Genomic DNA, 15,121 nt, shown 5'->3' on the forward strand with positions numbered 1-15,121 from the left:
TGATGCAACCCTGGTGCATTCTTGGTGTATCTCTGATGCAACTTCAGAGCATCCCTGGTGCAACCCCAGTGCAACTCTGATGCAACCCTGATGCATCCTTGGTGCAACCCTGGTGCATCCCTGGTGCAACCCCAGTGTATCCCAGATGCAACCCTGGTGCATTCTCGGCGCATCCCTGGTGCATCCTTGATGCAACTGTGGTGCATTCTTGGTGTATCTCTGATGCAACTTCGGAGCATCCCTGGTGCAACCCCAGTGCAACTCTGATGCAACCCTAGTGCATTCTTGGTGCATCCCTGATGTAACCGTGGTGCATTCTTGGTGCATCCCTCATGCATCCTGGATGCAAGCCCAGTGCAACTCTGATGCAACCCTGGTGTATCCTTGGTGCAACCCCAGTGTATCCTTAGTGCAACTCTAATGCAACTCTGGTGCATCTTATGCAACTCTGTTGTGCCCCGGGCGCAACTCTGATGCAACCCTGCTTCATCCTAGGTGCAACCTGGTGCAACCTGGTGCAACCCCAGTGCAATTCTGATGCAACCCTGGTGTATCCTTGGTGCAACCCTAGTGCATCCCTGATGCAACCCTGGTGCATTCTTGGTGAATCTCTGATGCAACTTCGGAGCATCCCTTGTGCAACCCCAGTGCAACTCTGATGCAACCCTGGTGCATCCCTAGTGCAACCCCAGTGTATCCCTGATGCAACCCTGGTGCATTCTTAGTGCATCCCTGGTCTAACCATGGTGCATTCTTGGTGTATCCCTGATGCAACTCTGGAGCATCTTTGGTGCAACCCCAGTGCATCCCTGGTGCATTCTTGGTGCGTCCCTGGTGCAATCCCAGTGCTTCCCTAATGCAACCCTGGTGCATCCTTGGTGTATCTCTGATGCAACCCCAGTGCATTCTTGGTGCATCCCTGATGCAGCTCCAGTGCACCCCTGAGAGGGGGGTGAGAGGCTGTGGATGCAATGGGATGCATTTGGGGTGCAGTGGGATGCAACAGGATGCAATGGGAGGCCATGGGATGCAATAGGATGCCATACGTTGCAGTGGGATGCAACAGGAATGCAGGGGGATACAGTGGGATGCAATGGGAGGCCATAGGATGCAGTGGAATGCAACGGGATGCAATAGGATGCCATGGGATGCAGTGGGATGCAATAGGATGCAATGGGGTGCAATAGGATGCCATGGGATGCAATGGGATGCAATAGGATGCCATGGGGTGCAATAGGATGCCATGGGATGCAATGGGAGGCCATAGGACGCAGTGGGGTGCAATAGGATGTCATAGGATGCAATGGGAGGCCATAGGATGCAGTGGGATGAGACAGGATGCCATAGGATGCAGTAGGAGACAATGGGATGCAGTGGGAGGCCATAGGATGCAGTGGGATGCAACAGGATGCAGGGGGATACAGTGGGATACAATGGGAGGCCATAGGATGCAGTGGAATGCAACGGGATGCAATAGGATGCCATGGGATGCAGTGGGATGCAATAGGATGCCATGGGGTGCAATAGGATGCCATGGGATGCAATGGGAGGCCATAGGACGCAGTGGGGTGCAATAGGATGTCAGAGGATGCAGTGGAAGGCCATAGGATGCAGTGGGATGAGACAGGATGCCATAGGATGCAGTAGGAGGCAATGGGATGCAGTGGGATGCAATGGGAAGCCACAGGACGCAGTGGGATGCAGTGGGATGCAATAGGATGCCATGGGATGCAGTGGGATGCAATGAGATGCAGTGGGATGCAGTAGGATGCCATAAGATGCAGTAGACGGCAATGGGATGCAGTAGAAGGCCATAGGATGCAGTGGGATGCAATAGGATGCCATTAGATGCAGTAGGAGACAATGGGATGCAGTGGGATGCAATAGGATGCAGTGAGAGGCAACAGGATGCCATGGGATGCAATGGGAGGCCATAGGGTGCAGTGGGATGAGACAGGATGCCATAGGATGCGGTAGGAGGCAATGGGATGCAGTGGGATGCAATGGGAGGCCATGGGATGCAACAGGATGCCATAGGATGCAGTGGGATGCAGTGGGATGCAGCAGGATGCAATAGGATGCCATGGGATGCAATGGGAGGCCATAGGACGCAGTGGGATGCAATGGGAGGCCATAGGATGCAGTGGAATGCAACGGGATGCAATAGGATGCCATGGGATGCAATGGGAGGCCATAGGACGCAGTGGGGTGCAATAGGATGTCATAGGATGCAGTGGAAGGCCATAGGATGCAGTGGGATGAGACAGGATGCCATAGGATGCAGTAGGAGACAATGGGATGCAGTGGGAGGCCATAGGATGCAGTGGGATGCAACAGGATGCAGGGGGATACAGTGGGATGCAATGGGAGGCCATAGGATGCAGTGGAATGCAACGGGATGCAATAGGATGCCATGGGATGCAGTGTGAGGCCATAGGACACAGTGGGATGCAATGGGATGCAGTGAGAGGCAACAGGATGCCATGGGATGCAGTGGGATGCAATAGGATGCAATAGGATGCAGTGGGAGGCCATAGGACTCAGTAGGATGCAATAGGATGCCGTGGGATGCAATAGGATGCCGTGGGAGGCCATAGGATGCCATGGGATGAAGTGGGATGCAGTAGGATGCAGTAGGATACTATAGAATGCCATGGGAGGCAGTTGGATGAGATAGGATGCCATAGGATGCAGTAGGAGGCAATGGGATGCAACAAGATGCAGTGTGATGTCAGGGGCTGCCATGCAATGCTGCAGGCCTGCAGCAGCAGCAGCACCGTCATGCCAGCCCGTGCAGCAGGGAGGGAGCGACACTGCAAAGCAGAGCAAAGCAAAGCAAAGCAAAGCAGAGCAGAGCAAAGCAAAGCAAAGCAAAGCAAAGCAAAGCAAAGCAAAGCAGAGCAGAGCAAAGCAAAGCAAAGCAGAGCAAAGCAAAGCAGAGCAAAGCAAAGCAAAGCAAAGCAGAGCAAAGCAAAGCAGAGCAGAGCAAAGCAAAGCAAAGCAAAGCAGAGCAAAGCAAAGCAGAGCAAAGCAAAGCAAAGCAGAGCAGAGCAAAGCAGAGCAAAGCAAAGCAAAGCAAAGCAAAGCAAAGCAGAGCAGAGCAGAGCAAAGCAAAGCAGAGCAAAGCAAAGCAAAGCAAAGCAGAGCAAAGCAAAGCAGAGCAAAGCAAAGCAGAGCAAAGCAAAGCAAAGCAAAGCAAAGCAGAGCAAAGCAAAGCAAAGCAAAGCAGAGCAAAGCAGAGCAAAGCAGAGCAAAGCAAAGCAAAGCAGAGCAAAGCAAAGCAAAGCAAAGCAGAGCAAAGCAGAGCAAAGCAAAGCAAAGCAGAGCAAAGCAAAGCAGAGCAAAGCAAAGCAAAGCAAAGCAGAGCAAAGCAGAGCAAAGCAAAGCAGAGCAAAGCAAAGCAAAGCAAAGCAAAGCAAAGCAAAGCAAAGCAGAGCAAAGCAGAGCAGAGCAAAGCAAAGCAGAGCAAAGCAAAGCAAAGCAAAGCAAAGCGAAGCAGAGCAAAGCAAAGCAAAGCAAAGCGAAGCAAAGCAAAGCGAAGCAGAGCAAAGCAAAGCAAAGCAAAGCAGAGCAAAGCAGAGCAAAGCAAAGCAGAGCAAAGCAAAGCAAAGCAAAGCAAAGCAGAGCAAAGCAAAGCAAAGCAAAGCAAAGCGAAGCAAAGCGAAGCAAAGCAAAGCAGAGCAAAGCAAAGCAAAGCGAAGCAAAGCGAAGCAAAGCAAAGCAAAGCAAAGCGAAGCAGAGCAAAGCGAAGCAGAGCAAAGCAAAGCAAAGCGAAGCAGAGCAAAGCAAAGCAAAGCGAAGCAAAGCAAAGCGAAGCAGAGCAAAGCGAAGCAGAGCAAAGCAAAGCAAAGCGAAGCAGAGCAAAGCAAAGCAAAGCAAAGCAAAGCAAAGCAAAGCAAAGCGAAGCAAAGCAAAGCAGAGCAAAGCAGAGCAAAGCAGAGCAAATCAAAGCAAAGCAAAGCGAAGCAGAGCAAAGCAAAGCAAAGCAAAGCAAAGCGAAGCAGAGCAAAGCAAAGCAAAGCAAAGCAAAGCGAAGCAAAGCAAAGCGAAGCAGAGCAAAGCAAAGCAAAGCAAAGCAGAGCAAAGCAGAGCAAAGCAAAGCAGAGCAAAGCAAAGCAAAGCAAAGCAAAGCAGAGCAAAGCAAAGCAAAGCAAAGCAAAGCAAAGCAAAGCGAAGCAAAGCGAAGCAAAGCAAAGCGAAGCAGAGCAAAGCGAAGCAGAGCAAAGCGAAGCAGAGCAAAGCAAAGCAAAGCGAAGCAGAGCAAAGCAAAGCAAAGCAAAGCAAAGCAAAGCAAAGCGAAGCGAAGCAGAGCAAAGCAAAGCAAAGCAAAGCGAAGCAGAGCAAAGCAAAGCAAAGCAAAGCAAAGCGAAGCAAAGCAAAGCGAAGCAGAGCAAAGCAAAGCAAAGCAAAGCAGAGCAAAGCAGAGCAAAGCAAAGCAGAGCAAAGCAAAGCAAAGCAAAGCAAAGCAAAGCAGAGCAAAGCAAAGCGAAGCAGAGCAAAGCAAAGCAAAGCAGAGCAGAGCAAAGCAAAGCAGAGCAGAGCAAAGCAAAGCAGAGCAAAGCAGAGCAAAGCAAAGCAGAGCAAAGCAAAGCAAAGCAAAGCAAAGCAAAGCAGAGCAAAGCAGAGCAAAGCAAAGCAAAGCAAAGCAGAGCAAAGCAGAGCAAAGCAAAGCAAAGCAGAGCAAAGCAAAGCAGAGCAAAGCAGAGCAAAGCAGAGCAAAGCAAAGCAGAGCAAAGCGGAGCAAAGCAAAGCAGAGCAGAGCAAAGCAAAGCAGAGCAGAGCAAAGCAAAGCAAAGCAAAGCAAAGCAAAGCAAAGCAGAGCAAAGCAAAGCAAAGCAAAGCAAAGCAAAGCAAAGCAGAGCAGAGCAAAGCAAAGCAAAGCAGAGCAAAGCAAAGCAGAGCAAAGCAAAGCAAAGCAAAGCAGAGCAAAGCAAAGCAGAGCAGAGCAAAGCAAAGCAAAGCAAAGCAGAGCAAAGCAAAGCAGAGCAAAGCAAAGCAAAGCAGAGCAGAGCAAAGCAGAGCAAAGCAAAGCAAAGCAAAGCAAAGCAAAGCAGAGCAGAGCAGAGCAAAGCAAAGCAGAGCAAAGCAAAGCAAAGCAAAGCAGAGCAAAGCAAAGCAGAGCAAAGCAAAGCAGAGCAAAGCAAAGCAAAGCAAAGCAAAGCAGAGCAAAGCAAAGCAAAGCAAAGCAGAGCAAAGCAGAGCAAAGCAGAGCAAAGCAAAGCAAAGCAGAGCAAAGCAAAGCAAAGCAAAGCAGAGCAAAGCAGAGCAAAGCAAAGCAAAGCAGAGCAAAGCAAAGCAGAGCAAAGCAAAGCAAAGCAAAGCAGAGCAAAGCAGAGCAAAGCAAAGCAGAGCAAAGCAAAGCAAAGCAAAGCAAAGCAAAGCAAAGCAAAGCAGAGCAAAGCAGAGCAGAGCAAAGCAAAGCAGAGCAAAGCAAAGCAAAGCAAAGCAAAGCGAAGCAGAGCAAAGCAAAGCAAAGCAAAGCGAAGCAAAGCAAAGCGAAGCAGAGCAAAGCAAAGCAAAGCAAAGCAGAGCAAAGCAGAGCAAAGCAAAGCAGAGCAAAGCAAAGCAAAGCAAAGCAAAGCAGAGCAAAGCAAAGCAAAGCAAAGCAAAGCGAAGCAAAGCGAAGCAAAGCAAAGCAGAGCAAAGCAAAGCAAAGCGAAGCAAAGCGAAGCAAAGCAAAGCAAAGCAAAGCGAAGCAGAGCAAAGCGAAGCAGAGCAAAGCAAAGCAAAGCGAAGCAGAGCAAAGCAAAGCAAAGCGAAGCAAAGCAAAGCGAAGCAGAGCAAAGCGAAGCAGAGCAAAGCAAAGCAAAGCGAAGCAGAGCAAAGCAAAGCAAAGCAAAGCAAAGCAAAGCAAAGCAAAGCAAAGCAAAGCAAAGCAGAGCAAAGCAGAGCAAAGCAGAGCAAATCAAAGCAAAGCAAAGCGAAGCAGAGCAAAGCAAAGCAAAGCAAAGCAAAGCGAAGCAGAGCAAAGCAAAGCAAAGCAAAGCAAAGCGAAGCAAAGCAAAGCGAAGCAGAGCAAAGCAAAGCAAAGCAAAGCAGAGCAAAGCAGAGCAAAGCAAAGCAGAGCAAAGCAAAGCAAAGCAAAGCAAAGCAGAGCAAAGCAAAGCAAAGCAAAGCAAAGCAAAGCAAAGCGAAGCAAAGCGAAGCAAAGCAAAGCGAAGCAGAGCAAAGCGAAGCAGAGCAAAGCGAAGCAGAGCAAAGCAAAGCAAAGCGAAGCAGAGCAAAGCAAAGCAAAGCAAAGCAAAGCAAAGCAAAGCGAAGCAGAGCAAAGCAAAGCAAAGCAAAGCGAAGCAGAGCAAAGCAAAGCAAAGCAAAGCAAAGCGAAGCAAAGCAAAGCGAAGCAGAGCAAAGCAAAGCAAAGCAAAGCAGAGCAAAGCAGAGCAAAGCAAAGCAGAGCAAAGCAAAGCAAAGCAAAGCAAAGCAAAGCAGAGCAAAGCAAAGCGAAGCAGAGCAAAGCAAAGCAAAGCAGAGCAGAGCAAAGCAAAGCAGAGCAGAGCAAAGCAAAGCAGAGCAAAGCAGAGCAAAGCAAAGCAGAGCAAAGCAAAGCAAAGCAAAGCAAAGCAAAGCAGAGCAAAGCAGAGCAAAGCAAAGCAAAGCAAAGCAGAGCAAAGCAGAGCAAAGCAAAGCAAAGCAGAGCAAAGCAAAGCAGAGCAAAGCAGAGCAAAGCAGAGCAAAGCAAAGCAGAGCAAAGCGGAGCAAAGCAAAGCAGAGCAGAGCAAAGCAAAGCAGAGCAGAGCAAAGCAAAGCAAAGCAAAGCAAAGCAAAGCAAAGCAGAGCAAAGCAAAGCAAAGCAAAGCAAAGCAAAGCAAAGCAAAGCAGAGCAAAGCAAAGCAAAGCAAAGCAGAGCAAAGCAAAGCAAAGCAAAGCAAAGCAAAGCAGAGCAAAGCAAAGCAGAGCAAAGCAGAGCAAAGCAGAGCAGAGCAAAGCAGAGCAAAGCAGAGCAAAGCAAAGCAAAGCAAAGCAAAGCAGAGCAAAGCAAAGCAGAGCAAAGCAGAGCAGAGCAAAGCAAAGCAGAGCAAAGCAAAGCAGAGCAAAGCAAAGCAAAGCAGAGCAAAGCAAAGCAAAGCAAAGCAGAGCAAAGCAAAGCAAAGCAAAGCAAAGCAGAGCAAAGCAAAGCAAAGCAAAGCAAAGCAAAGCAGAGCAAAGCAAAGCAGAGCAGAGCAGAGCAAAGCAAAGCAAAGCAAAGCAAAGCAAAGCAGAGCAAAGCAAAGCAGAGCAAAGCAGAGCAGAGCAGAGCAAAGCAGAGCAGAGCAAAGCAAAGCAAAGCAGAGCAAAGCAAAGCAGAGCAGAGCAAAGCAAAGCAAAGCAAAGCAAAGCAAAGCAGAGCAAAGCGAAGCAAAGCAGAACAGAGCAGAGCAAAGCAAAGCAGAGCAAAGCAAAGCAGAGCAGAGCAAAGCAAAGCAAAGCAGAGCAAAGCAGAGCAGGGCAGCGCTCCAAGGCCATGCAGCCGTGCTCTGAGTGCCGAGCAGGCGCAGCTCCAGCTGCACAATGCAGCCGTTGTTGTGCTTGGAGCACAGCACGGAGCTGCTCTGTTGCACAGGGCGGCTGCAGAGGGCAGCAATGTAGCACGGGGTGCATGCAATGGGTGCACAAAGCTGGTGCGTGTAACGGGTGCAGTTAATGGGTGCGTGCTGCATGTGCATGGAACAAATGCATGGAACATGTGCATGCAAATGGTGTGTGCAATGAGTGTTTGCAATGGGAGCTTGCAATGAGTGCGTGCAATGGGTGCATGCAACACACGCATGCAATGGGTGCTTGCAACATGTGCATGCAATGGGTGTGTGCAATTGGTGCCTTCAACGGGTGTATGCAATGGGTGCTTACAATGGGTGCCTGCAATGTGTGCTTGCAATGGGTGCATGCAATGGGTGCATGCAATAGGTGCATGCAATAGGTGCTTGCAATGGGTGCCTGCAATGGGTGTATGCAATGGGTGTGTGCAATGGGTGTACGCAATGGGTGTGTGCAATGGGTGTGTGCAATGGGTGTATGCAATGGGTGTGTGCAATGGGTGCATGCAATGGGTGCATGCAATGGGTGCCTGCAATGGGTGTATGCAATGGGTGTGTGCAATGGGTGCGTGCAATGGGTGCCTGCAATGGGTGTATGCAATGGGTGTGTGCAATGGGTGTGTGCAATGGGTATATGCAACACATGCATGCAATGGGTGTGTGCAATGGGTGCTTGCAATGACTGCATGCAATGAGTGCATCCAACGGCTGCATCCAACCCTGATTGCATCCAATAAGTGCAGCTCTGAGGAGCCCCCCCCCCCCAAGACCCCTCCCTCCATGGGGCACTGAGACCCCCCCAGTCCCATTTGCTCACCCTGCCCCATAATGGGATGGGGGGGCAGCAGGACCCCCCCCCCCCCAATCATGACCCCACAATGATATGGGGTGCAGCAGGACCCCCCCCCCATCATGACCCCCATAATGGGATGGGGGCCAGAAGGACCCCACACACACACCACAATGATATAGGGTGCAGCAGGACCCCCCCCCATGTCCCCCATTACCCCACAATGGGATGGGGGCCAGCAGGACCTCCCCCCCCCCCATAATGACCCCATAATTGGATGGGGGGGTAGCAGGCCCCCCCCCCCCAAAGCTTCCCCCCTCTACCCCACAATGGCACAAGGGGGGGGGGGGGGATTTAGGAGCAGCACCCCCTCCCCATTCTCCCCATAACCCAATGATGGGGGGGCGGGGGGGGGGGGGGGGTCCAGGGGGGGTCAATAGGAGCAGCACCCCATCCCTATGGGGGTTAGGGGGGGGGTCCAAGGGGTATCAATAGGAGCAGCACCCCATCCCTATAGGGGTTAGGGGGCGGCCCAAGGGGGGGTCAATAGGAGCAGCACCCCCTCCCCATTCTCCCCCTAACCCAATGATGGGGGGGGGGTCCAGGGGGGGTCAATAGGAGCAGCACCCCATCCCTATGGGGGTTAGGGGGGGGTCCAAGGGGTATCAATAGGAGCAGCACCCCATCCCTATGGGGATGGGGGGGGGTCCCAGGGGGGGGTCAATAGGAGCAGCACCCCATCCCTATGGGGTATGGGGGGTCCAAGGGGGGGTCAGTAGGAGCAGTACCCATCCCTATGGGGTATGAAGGCCCAAGGGGGGGTCAATAGGAGCAGTACCCATCCCTATGGGGGTTGGAGGGGGGTCCAGGGGGGGGTCAGTAGGAGCAGCACCCCATCCCTATTGGGTTGGGGGGGATTAATAGGAGCAGTACCCCAACCCTATGGGGTGGGGGGGTCCAAAGGAGGTCAGTAGGAGCAGCACCCCATCCCTATGGGGGTGGGGGTCCCAGGGGGGGTCAATAGGAGCAGCCCCCCATCCCTATTCTCCTTTAACCCAATGCTGGGGGTACAGTGTTGGTGGGGGGGGGGTCCCATGGGGGCTGACTCACATGCCCCCGATGCAGACGGTGGCGCAGGTTCGCTCACTGAAGGCCGGCGCCGTGTCGGTGGCGCAGCTGGCAGGACGGATGTAATCCACCGTCACGTTCACCTGGGGGGGGGGACAGGGGGTCAGGGCTGGGGGGGGAGATGGGGGGCGTAGGGGGTGATGAGAGGGGGCATAGGGGGCATATGGGGGGTGTAGGGGGTGATGAGAGGGGGCATAGGGGGCACATGGGGGGCATAGGTGGTGATGAGAGGGGGCATAGGGGGCATATGGGGGGTGTAGGGGGTGATGAGAGGGGGCATAGGGGGCATATGGGGGGCATAGGGGGTGATGAGAGGGGGCATAGGGGGCATATGGGGGGTGTAGGGGGCGATGAGAGGGGGCATAGGGGGAGCATGTGGGGGGGGTAGGGGGTGTAGGGGGTGTATATGGGGTGGGGGAGGACATGGAGGGTATAGGGGGTGATGATAGGGGGCATAGGGGGCACATGGGGGGCATAGGGGGTGATGAGAGGGGGCATAGGGGGCATATGGGGGGCGTAGGGGGTGATAAGAGGGGGCATAGGGGGCATATGGGGGGCATAGGGGGTGTAGGGGGTGTATATGTGGTGGGGGGGGACATGGAAGGCATAGGGGGTGATGATAGGGGGCATAGGGGGCACATATGGGGGGCGTATGGGGTGTGTATGGGGTGCAGATAGTGTATATGGGGTGCATAGGGGGTGCATATGGGGTGGGGGGGCAATGGCGGGTGTAGGGGGTGATGAGAGGGGGCATAGGGGGCATATGGGGGGCATAGGGGGTGATGAGAGGGGGCATAGGGGGCATATGGGGCATATGGGGTGTGTATGGGGTGTATATGGGGTGGGGGGGGGCGATGGGGGGCGTAGGGGGTGATGAGAGGGGGCATAGGGGGCACATATGGGGCGTATGGGGTGTGTATGGGATGGGGGGGGCCATGGAGGGCATAGGGGGTGCCAATAGGGGGCATAGGGGGCATATGGGGTGTGTATGGGGTGCAGGTAGTGCATATGGGGTGTGTATGGGGTGTATATGGGGGGGGGGGGGAGACACGGAGGGCATAGGGGTTGATGAGAGGGGGCATAGGGGGCACATATGGGGCGTATGGGGTGTGTATGGGGTGGGGAGGGACATGGAGGGCATAGGGGGTGATGATAGGGGGCATAGGGGGAGCATGTGGGGCGTATGGGGTGTGTATGGGGTGGGGAGGGGACATGGAGGGCATAGGGGGTGCCAATAGGGGGCATAGGGGGCATATGGGGTGTGTATGGGGTGCAGGTAGTGCATATGGGGTGCATATGGGGTGTGTATGGGGTGTATATGGGGTGGGGGGGGGGACATGGAGGGTATAGGGGGTGATGAGAGGGGGCATAGGGGCATATGGGGGGCGTAGGGGGTGTGTATGGGGTGCAGATAGTGTATATGGGGTGCATAGGGGGTGCATATGGGGTGGGGGGGGCAATGGGGGGTGTAGGGGGTGATGAGAGGGGGCATAGGGGGAGCATGTGGGGGGGGTAGGGGGTGTAGGGGGTGTATATGGGGTGGGGGAGGACATGGAGGGCATAGGGGGTGATGAGAGGGGGCATAGGGGGCACATGGGGGGCATAGGGGGTGATAAGAGGGGGCATAGGGGGCACATGGGGGGCGTAGGGGGTGATGAGAGGGGGCATAGGGGGCACATATGGGGCGTATGGGGTGTGTATGGGGTGGGGGGGGACATGGAGGGCATAGGGGGTGATGATAGGGGGCATAGGGGGCATATGGGGGGTGTAGGGGGTGATGAGAGGGGGCATAGGAGGCACATATGGGGGGCGTATGGGGTGTGTATGGGGTGCAGGTAGTGTATATGGGGTGCATAGGAGGTGTGTATGGGGTGGGGGGGGCAATGGGGGGTGTAGGGGGTGATGATAGGGGGCATAGGGGGCACATGTGGGGGGGATGGGGGGTGTAGGGGGTGTATATGGGGGGGGGGGGGACATGGAGGGCACAGGGGGTGATGATAGGGGGCATAGGGGGCACATATGGGGGGCGTATGGGGTGTGTATGGGGTGCAGATAGTGTATATGGGGTGCATAGGGGGTGGGGGGGGACATGGAGGGCATAGGGGGTGATGAGAGGGGGCATAGGGGCACATATGGGGGGCATATGGGGTGTGTATGGGGTGCAGATAGTGTATATGGGGTGCATAGGGGTGCATATGGGGTGGGGGGGCAATGGGGGGTGTAGGGGGTGATGATAGGGGGCATAGGGGGAGCATGTGGGGGGGGTAGGGGGTGTAGGGGGTGTATATGGGGTGGGGGAGGACATGGAGGGCATAGGGGGAGCCAATAGGGGGCACAGGGGGCCTAATTTGGGGGTTAGGGGGCATATGAGGTGTATATGGGGTGCGTATGGGGCACATGTGGGGGGGATGGGGTACAAATGGGGTGTATATGGGGTGGGGGGAGACATGGAGGGCATAGGGGGTGATGATAGGGGGCATATGGGGCATACATAGGGGGCATGTGCGGTGTGTATGGGGTGCAGATGGTGCATATGGGGTGCATATGGGGGGATGGGATGCATAGGGGGTGCATGTGGGGGGGCATATGGGGTGTATATGGGGCACATATGGGGGGATGGGGTGCATATGGGGTGGGGGGGTTGATGGGGGGCAGAGGGGGTGATGATAGGGTGCATAGAGGGTACATATGGGGGGCATATGGGGTGTGTATGGGGTGCATATGGGGTGGGGGGGGACATGGAGGGTATATGGGGTGCTGATAGGGGGCATAGGGGGTGTATATGGGGCTCATATGGAGTAGATGGGGCGCAAATGGGGCACATATGGGGGGGATGGGGGGTGTATGGGGTGCATATGGGGTGGGGGGGGACATGGAGGGCATAGGGGGTGATGATAGGGGGCATAGGGGGAGCATGTGGGGGGTTGGGGGGCATAGGGGGTGCATATGGGGTAGATAGGGTGCATATGGGGCACATATAGGGGGCCTATGGGGTGCAGGTAGTGCATATGGGGTGCATATGGGGTGTATATGGGGTGGGTGGGGGACATGGAGGGTATAGGGGGTGCTGATAGGGGGCATATGGGGCACATATGGGGGGCATATGGGGTGTGTATGGGGTGCAGGTAGTGCATATGGGGTACATATTGGGGGATGGGGTGCATATGGGGTGTGTATGGGGTGCATATGGGGTGGGGGGGGGACATGGAGGGCATAGGGGGAGCCAATAGGGGGCATAGGGGGCCTAATTTGGGGGTTAGGGGGCATATGAGGTGTATATGGGGTGCATATGGGGCACATGTGGGGGGGATGAGGGGCATATGGGGGGCATGGGGGGTATAGGGGGTGTATATGGGGTGGGTGGGGGACATGGAGGGTATAGGGGGTGCTGATAGGGGGCATAGGGGGCACATATGGGGTGCATATGGGGTGGGGGGGGACATGGAGGGTATATGGAGCGCTGATAGGGGGCATATGGGGTGTATGTGTGGGGCTGGGGGGCATCTGGGCTGCACGTGGGGTTTTGTTGCACTGCCGAGCACTGCACTGCATGGCTGCACTGTGCTGCACTGCAGTGCATTGCTGCAGTGCATTGTTGCATTGTGCTGTGCTGCATTGCGCTGTGCTGCACTGCACGGTGTTGCGTTGCATTGTGCTGCATTGCATTGTGTTACACTGCACTGTGCTGCATTGCATTGTGTTGCACTGCACTGTGCTGCATTGCATTGTGTGTGCTGCGTCGCATTCTGCTGCATTGCATTGTCCTGCGTTGCACAGTGCTGTGTTGCATTGTGCTGCGTTGCACGGCGCTGCGTTGCGTGGTGCTGCCTTGCATGGCGCTGTGTTGCATTGTGTTAAATTGCACTGTGCTGCACTGCATTGTGCTGTGTTGCATTGTGCTGCATTGCAGTGTGCCGCGTTGCACTGTGCTACACTGCATTGCACTGCATCGCACTGTGCTGCATTGCATTGTGCTGCATTGCATTGTGCCATGTTGCATTGTGCTGTTTTGCACTGTGCTGCATTGGGCTGTGTTGCATTGTGCTACATTGGACTGTGCTGTGTTGCACTGCACTGGCATTGCACGGTGCTGCATTGCATTGTGCTGCGTTGCATTGTGTTACATTGCATTGTGCTGTGTTGCATTGTGCTGCATTGCAGTGTGCCGCGTTGCACTGTGCTACATTGCATTGCACTGCATCGCACTGTGCTGCATTGCATTGCACTGCATTGCATTGTGCCGCGTTGCATTGTGCTGTTTTGCACTGTGCTACATTGGACTGTGCTGTGTTGCACTGCACTGGCACTGCACGGTGCTGCATTGCATTGTGCTGCGTTGCATTGTGTTACATTGCACTGTGCTGCATTGCATTGTGCTGCATTGCAGTGTGCCGCGTTGCACTGTGCTACACTGCATTGCACTGCATCGCACTGTGCTGCATTGCATTGTGCCATGTTGCACTGTGCTGAGTTGCATTGTGCTGTTTTGCACTGTGCTGCATTAGGCTGTGTTGCATTGTGCTACATTGGACTGTGCTGTGTTGCACTGCACTGGCATTGCACGGTGCTGCATTGCATTGTGCTGCGTCGCATTGCGTTACATTGCACTGTGCTGCATTGCATTGTGCTGTGTTGCGTTGTGTTACATTGCACTGTGCCACGTTGCATTGTGCCATGTTGCACTGTGCTGCATCGCATTGTGCTGCGTTGCATTGTGTTACATTGCACTGTGCTGCATTGCATTGTGCTGTGTTGCACTGTGCTGTTGCACTGTGCTGCATTGCACTTTGCTGCGTTGCACTGTGCTGCCTTGCATTGTGCTGCAGCCCATGCAGCAGCAGCGCACACATCCCGCACACCTTGCACACCATGCACACAATGCAGCAGCACCAGCACCATGCAGACCACGCAGCACCATGCACACAATGCAGCAGCACCACACAGCAGCACCTTGCACACCATGCACATCTTGCTGTAGCAGCATGCAGCACCATGCACACCTTGCAGCAGCACCATGCAGCAGCACCATGCACACCATGCAGCACCTTGCACACCATGCACACCATGCAGCAGCACCATGCAGCAACACCTTGCACACCATGCATACCATGCAGCAGCACCACACAGCAGCACCTTGCACACCATGCACATCTTGCAGCAGCACCATGCACACCATGCACACCTTGCAGCAGCACCATGCAGCAGCACCATGCGCACCGCAGCAGCACCGTGCACCAGCACCATGCACCAGCACCATGCACCAGCACCATGCACACCATGCAGCAGCACCATGCACACCTTGCACACCATGCAGCAGCACCATGCAGCAGCACCATGCACACCATGCAGCAGCTCCCCCCATGTAGGGTTGCAGCGGCACCATTTCACCCCTCCCCCCATTCACAGCCCTGGGGGGGGGGGTCATTGATCCATCCCTAATTAATTGCACGGTGTTAATTAAGGGCGGATCGATGGTTCCGATCAATGGGGCTCGTGGGGCTGCGGCGCTTGTGGGGCCGGGGGGCAAGTTCCTATATGGAGGTTGATGATCCTATATGGGTTAAGGGGGGATTGGGGTTGATGATCCTATATGGGTCGGGGGGGGAGATAAAGGGGGAGGGGGGGCACCCATAGCACAGCCCTATTGGATGTAAGGGAATAATGGGATAATAGGGGAATGGGGGCTGCA

The 15,121-nt window shown here is 54.5% G+C and overlaps 1 protein-coding gene across 1 annotated transcript in view; it reads right to left on the reverse strand.

Moving 5' to 3' along the window:
- The window catches only part of LOC146762217 (staphylococcal nuclease domain-containing protein 1-like), a 94,777-nt gene that overhangs the window by 7,155 nt on the left and 72,501 nt on the right, over positions 1–15,121 (reverse strand). Inside the window, exon 12 of the mRNA XM_085510614.1 lies at positions 9,415–9,515. Coding sequence (XP_085366740.1) covers positions 9,415–9,515 — 101 coding nt within the window. The remainder of the gene's footprint in view (positions 1–9,414; positions 9,516–15,121) is intronic.

This window comes from Coturnix japonica, chromosome 1 (genome assembly GCF_054131305.1).
Source record: "Coturnix japonica strain WE chromosome 1, WE-NBRP24, whole genome shotgun sequence".
Classification (NCBI taxonomy): Eukaryota; Metazoa; Chordata; class Aves; order Galliformes; family Phasianidae; genus Coturnix; species Coturnix japonica.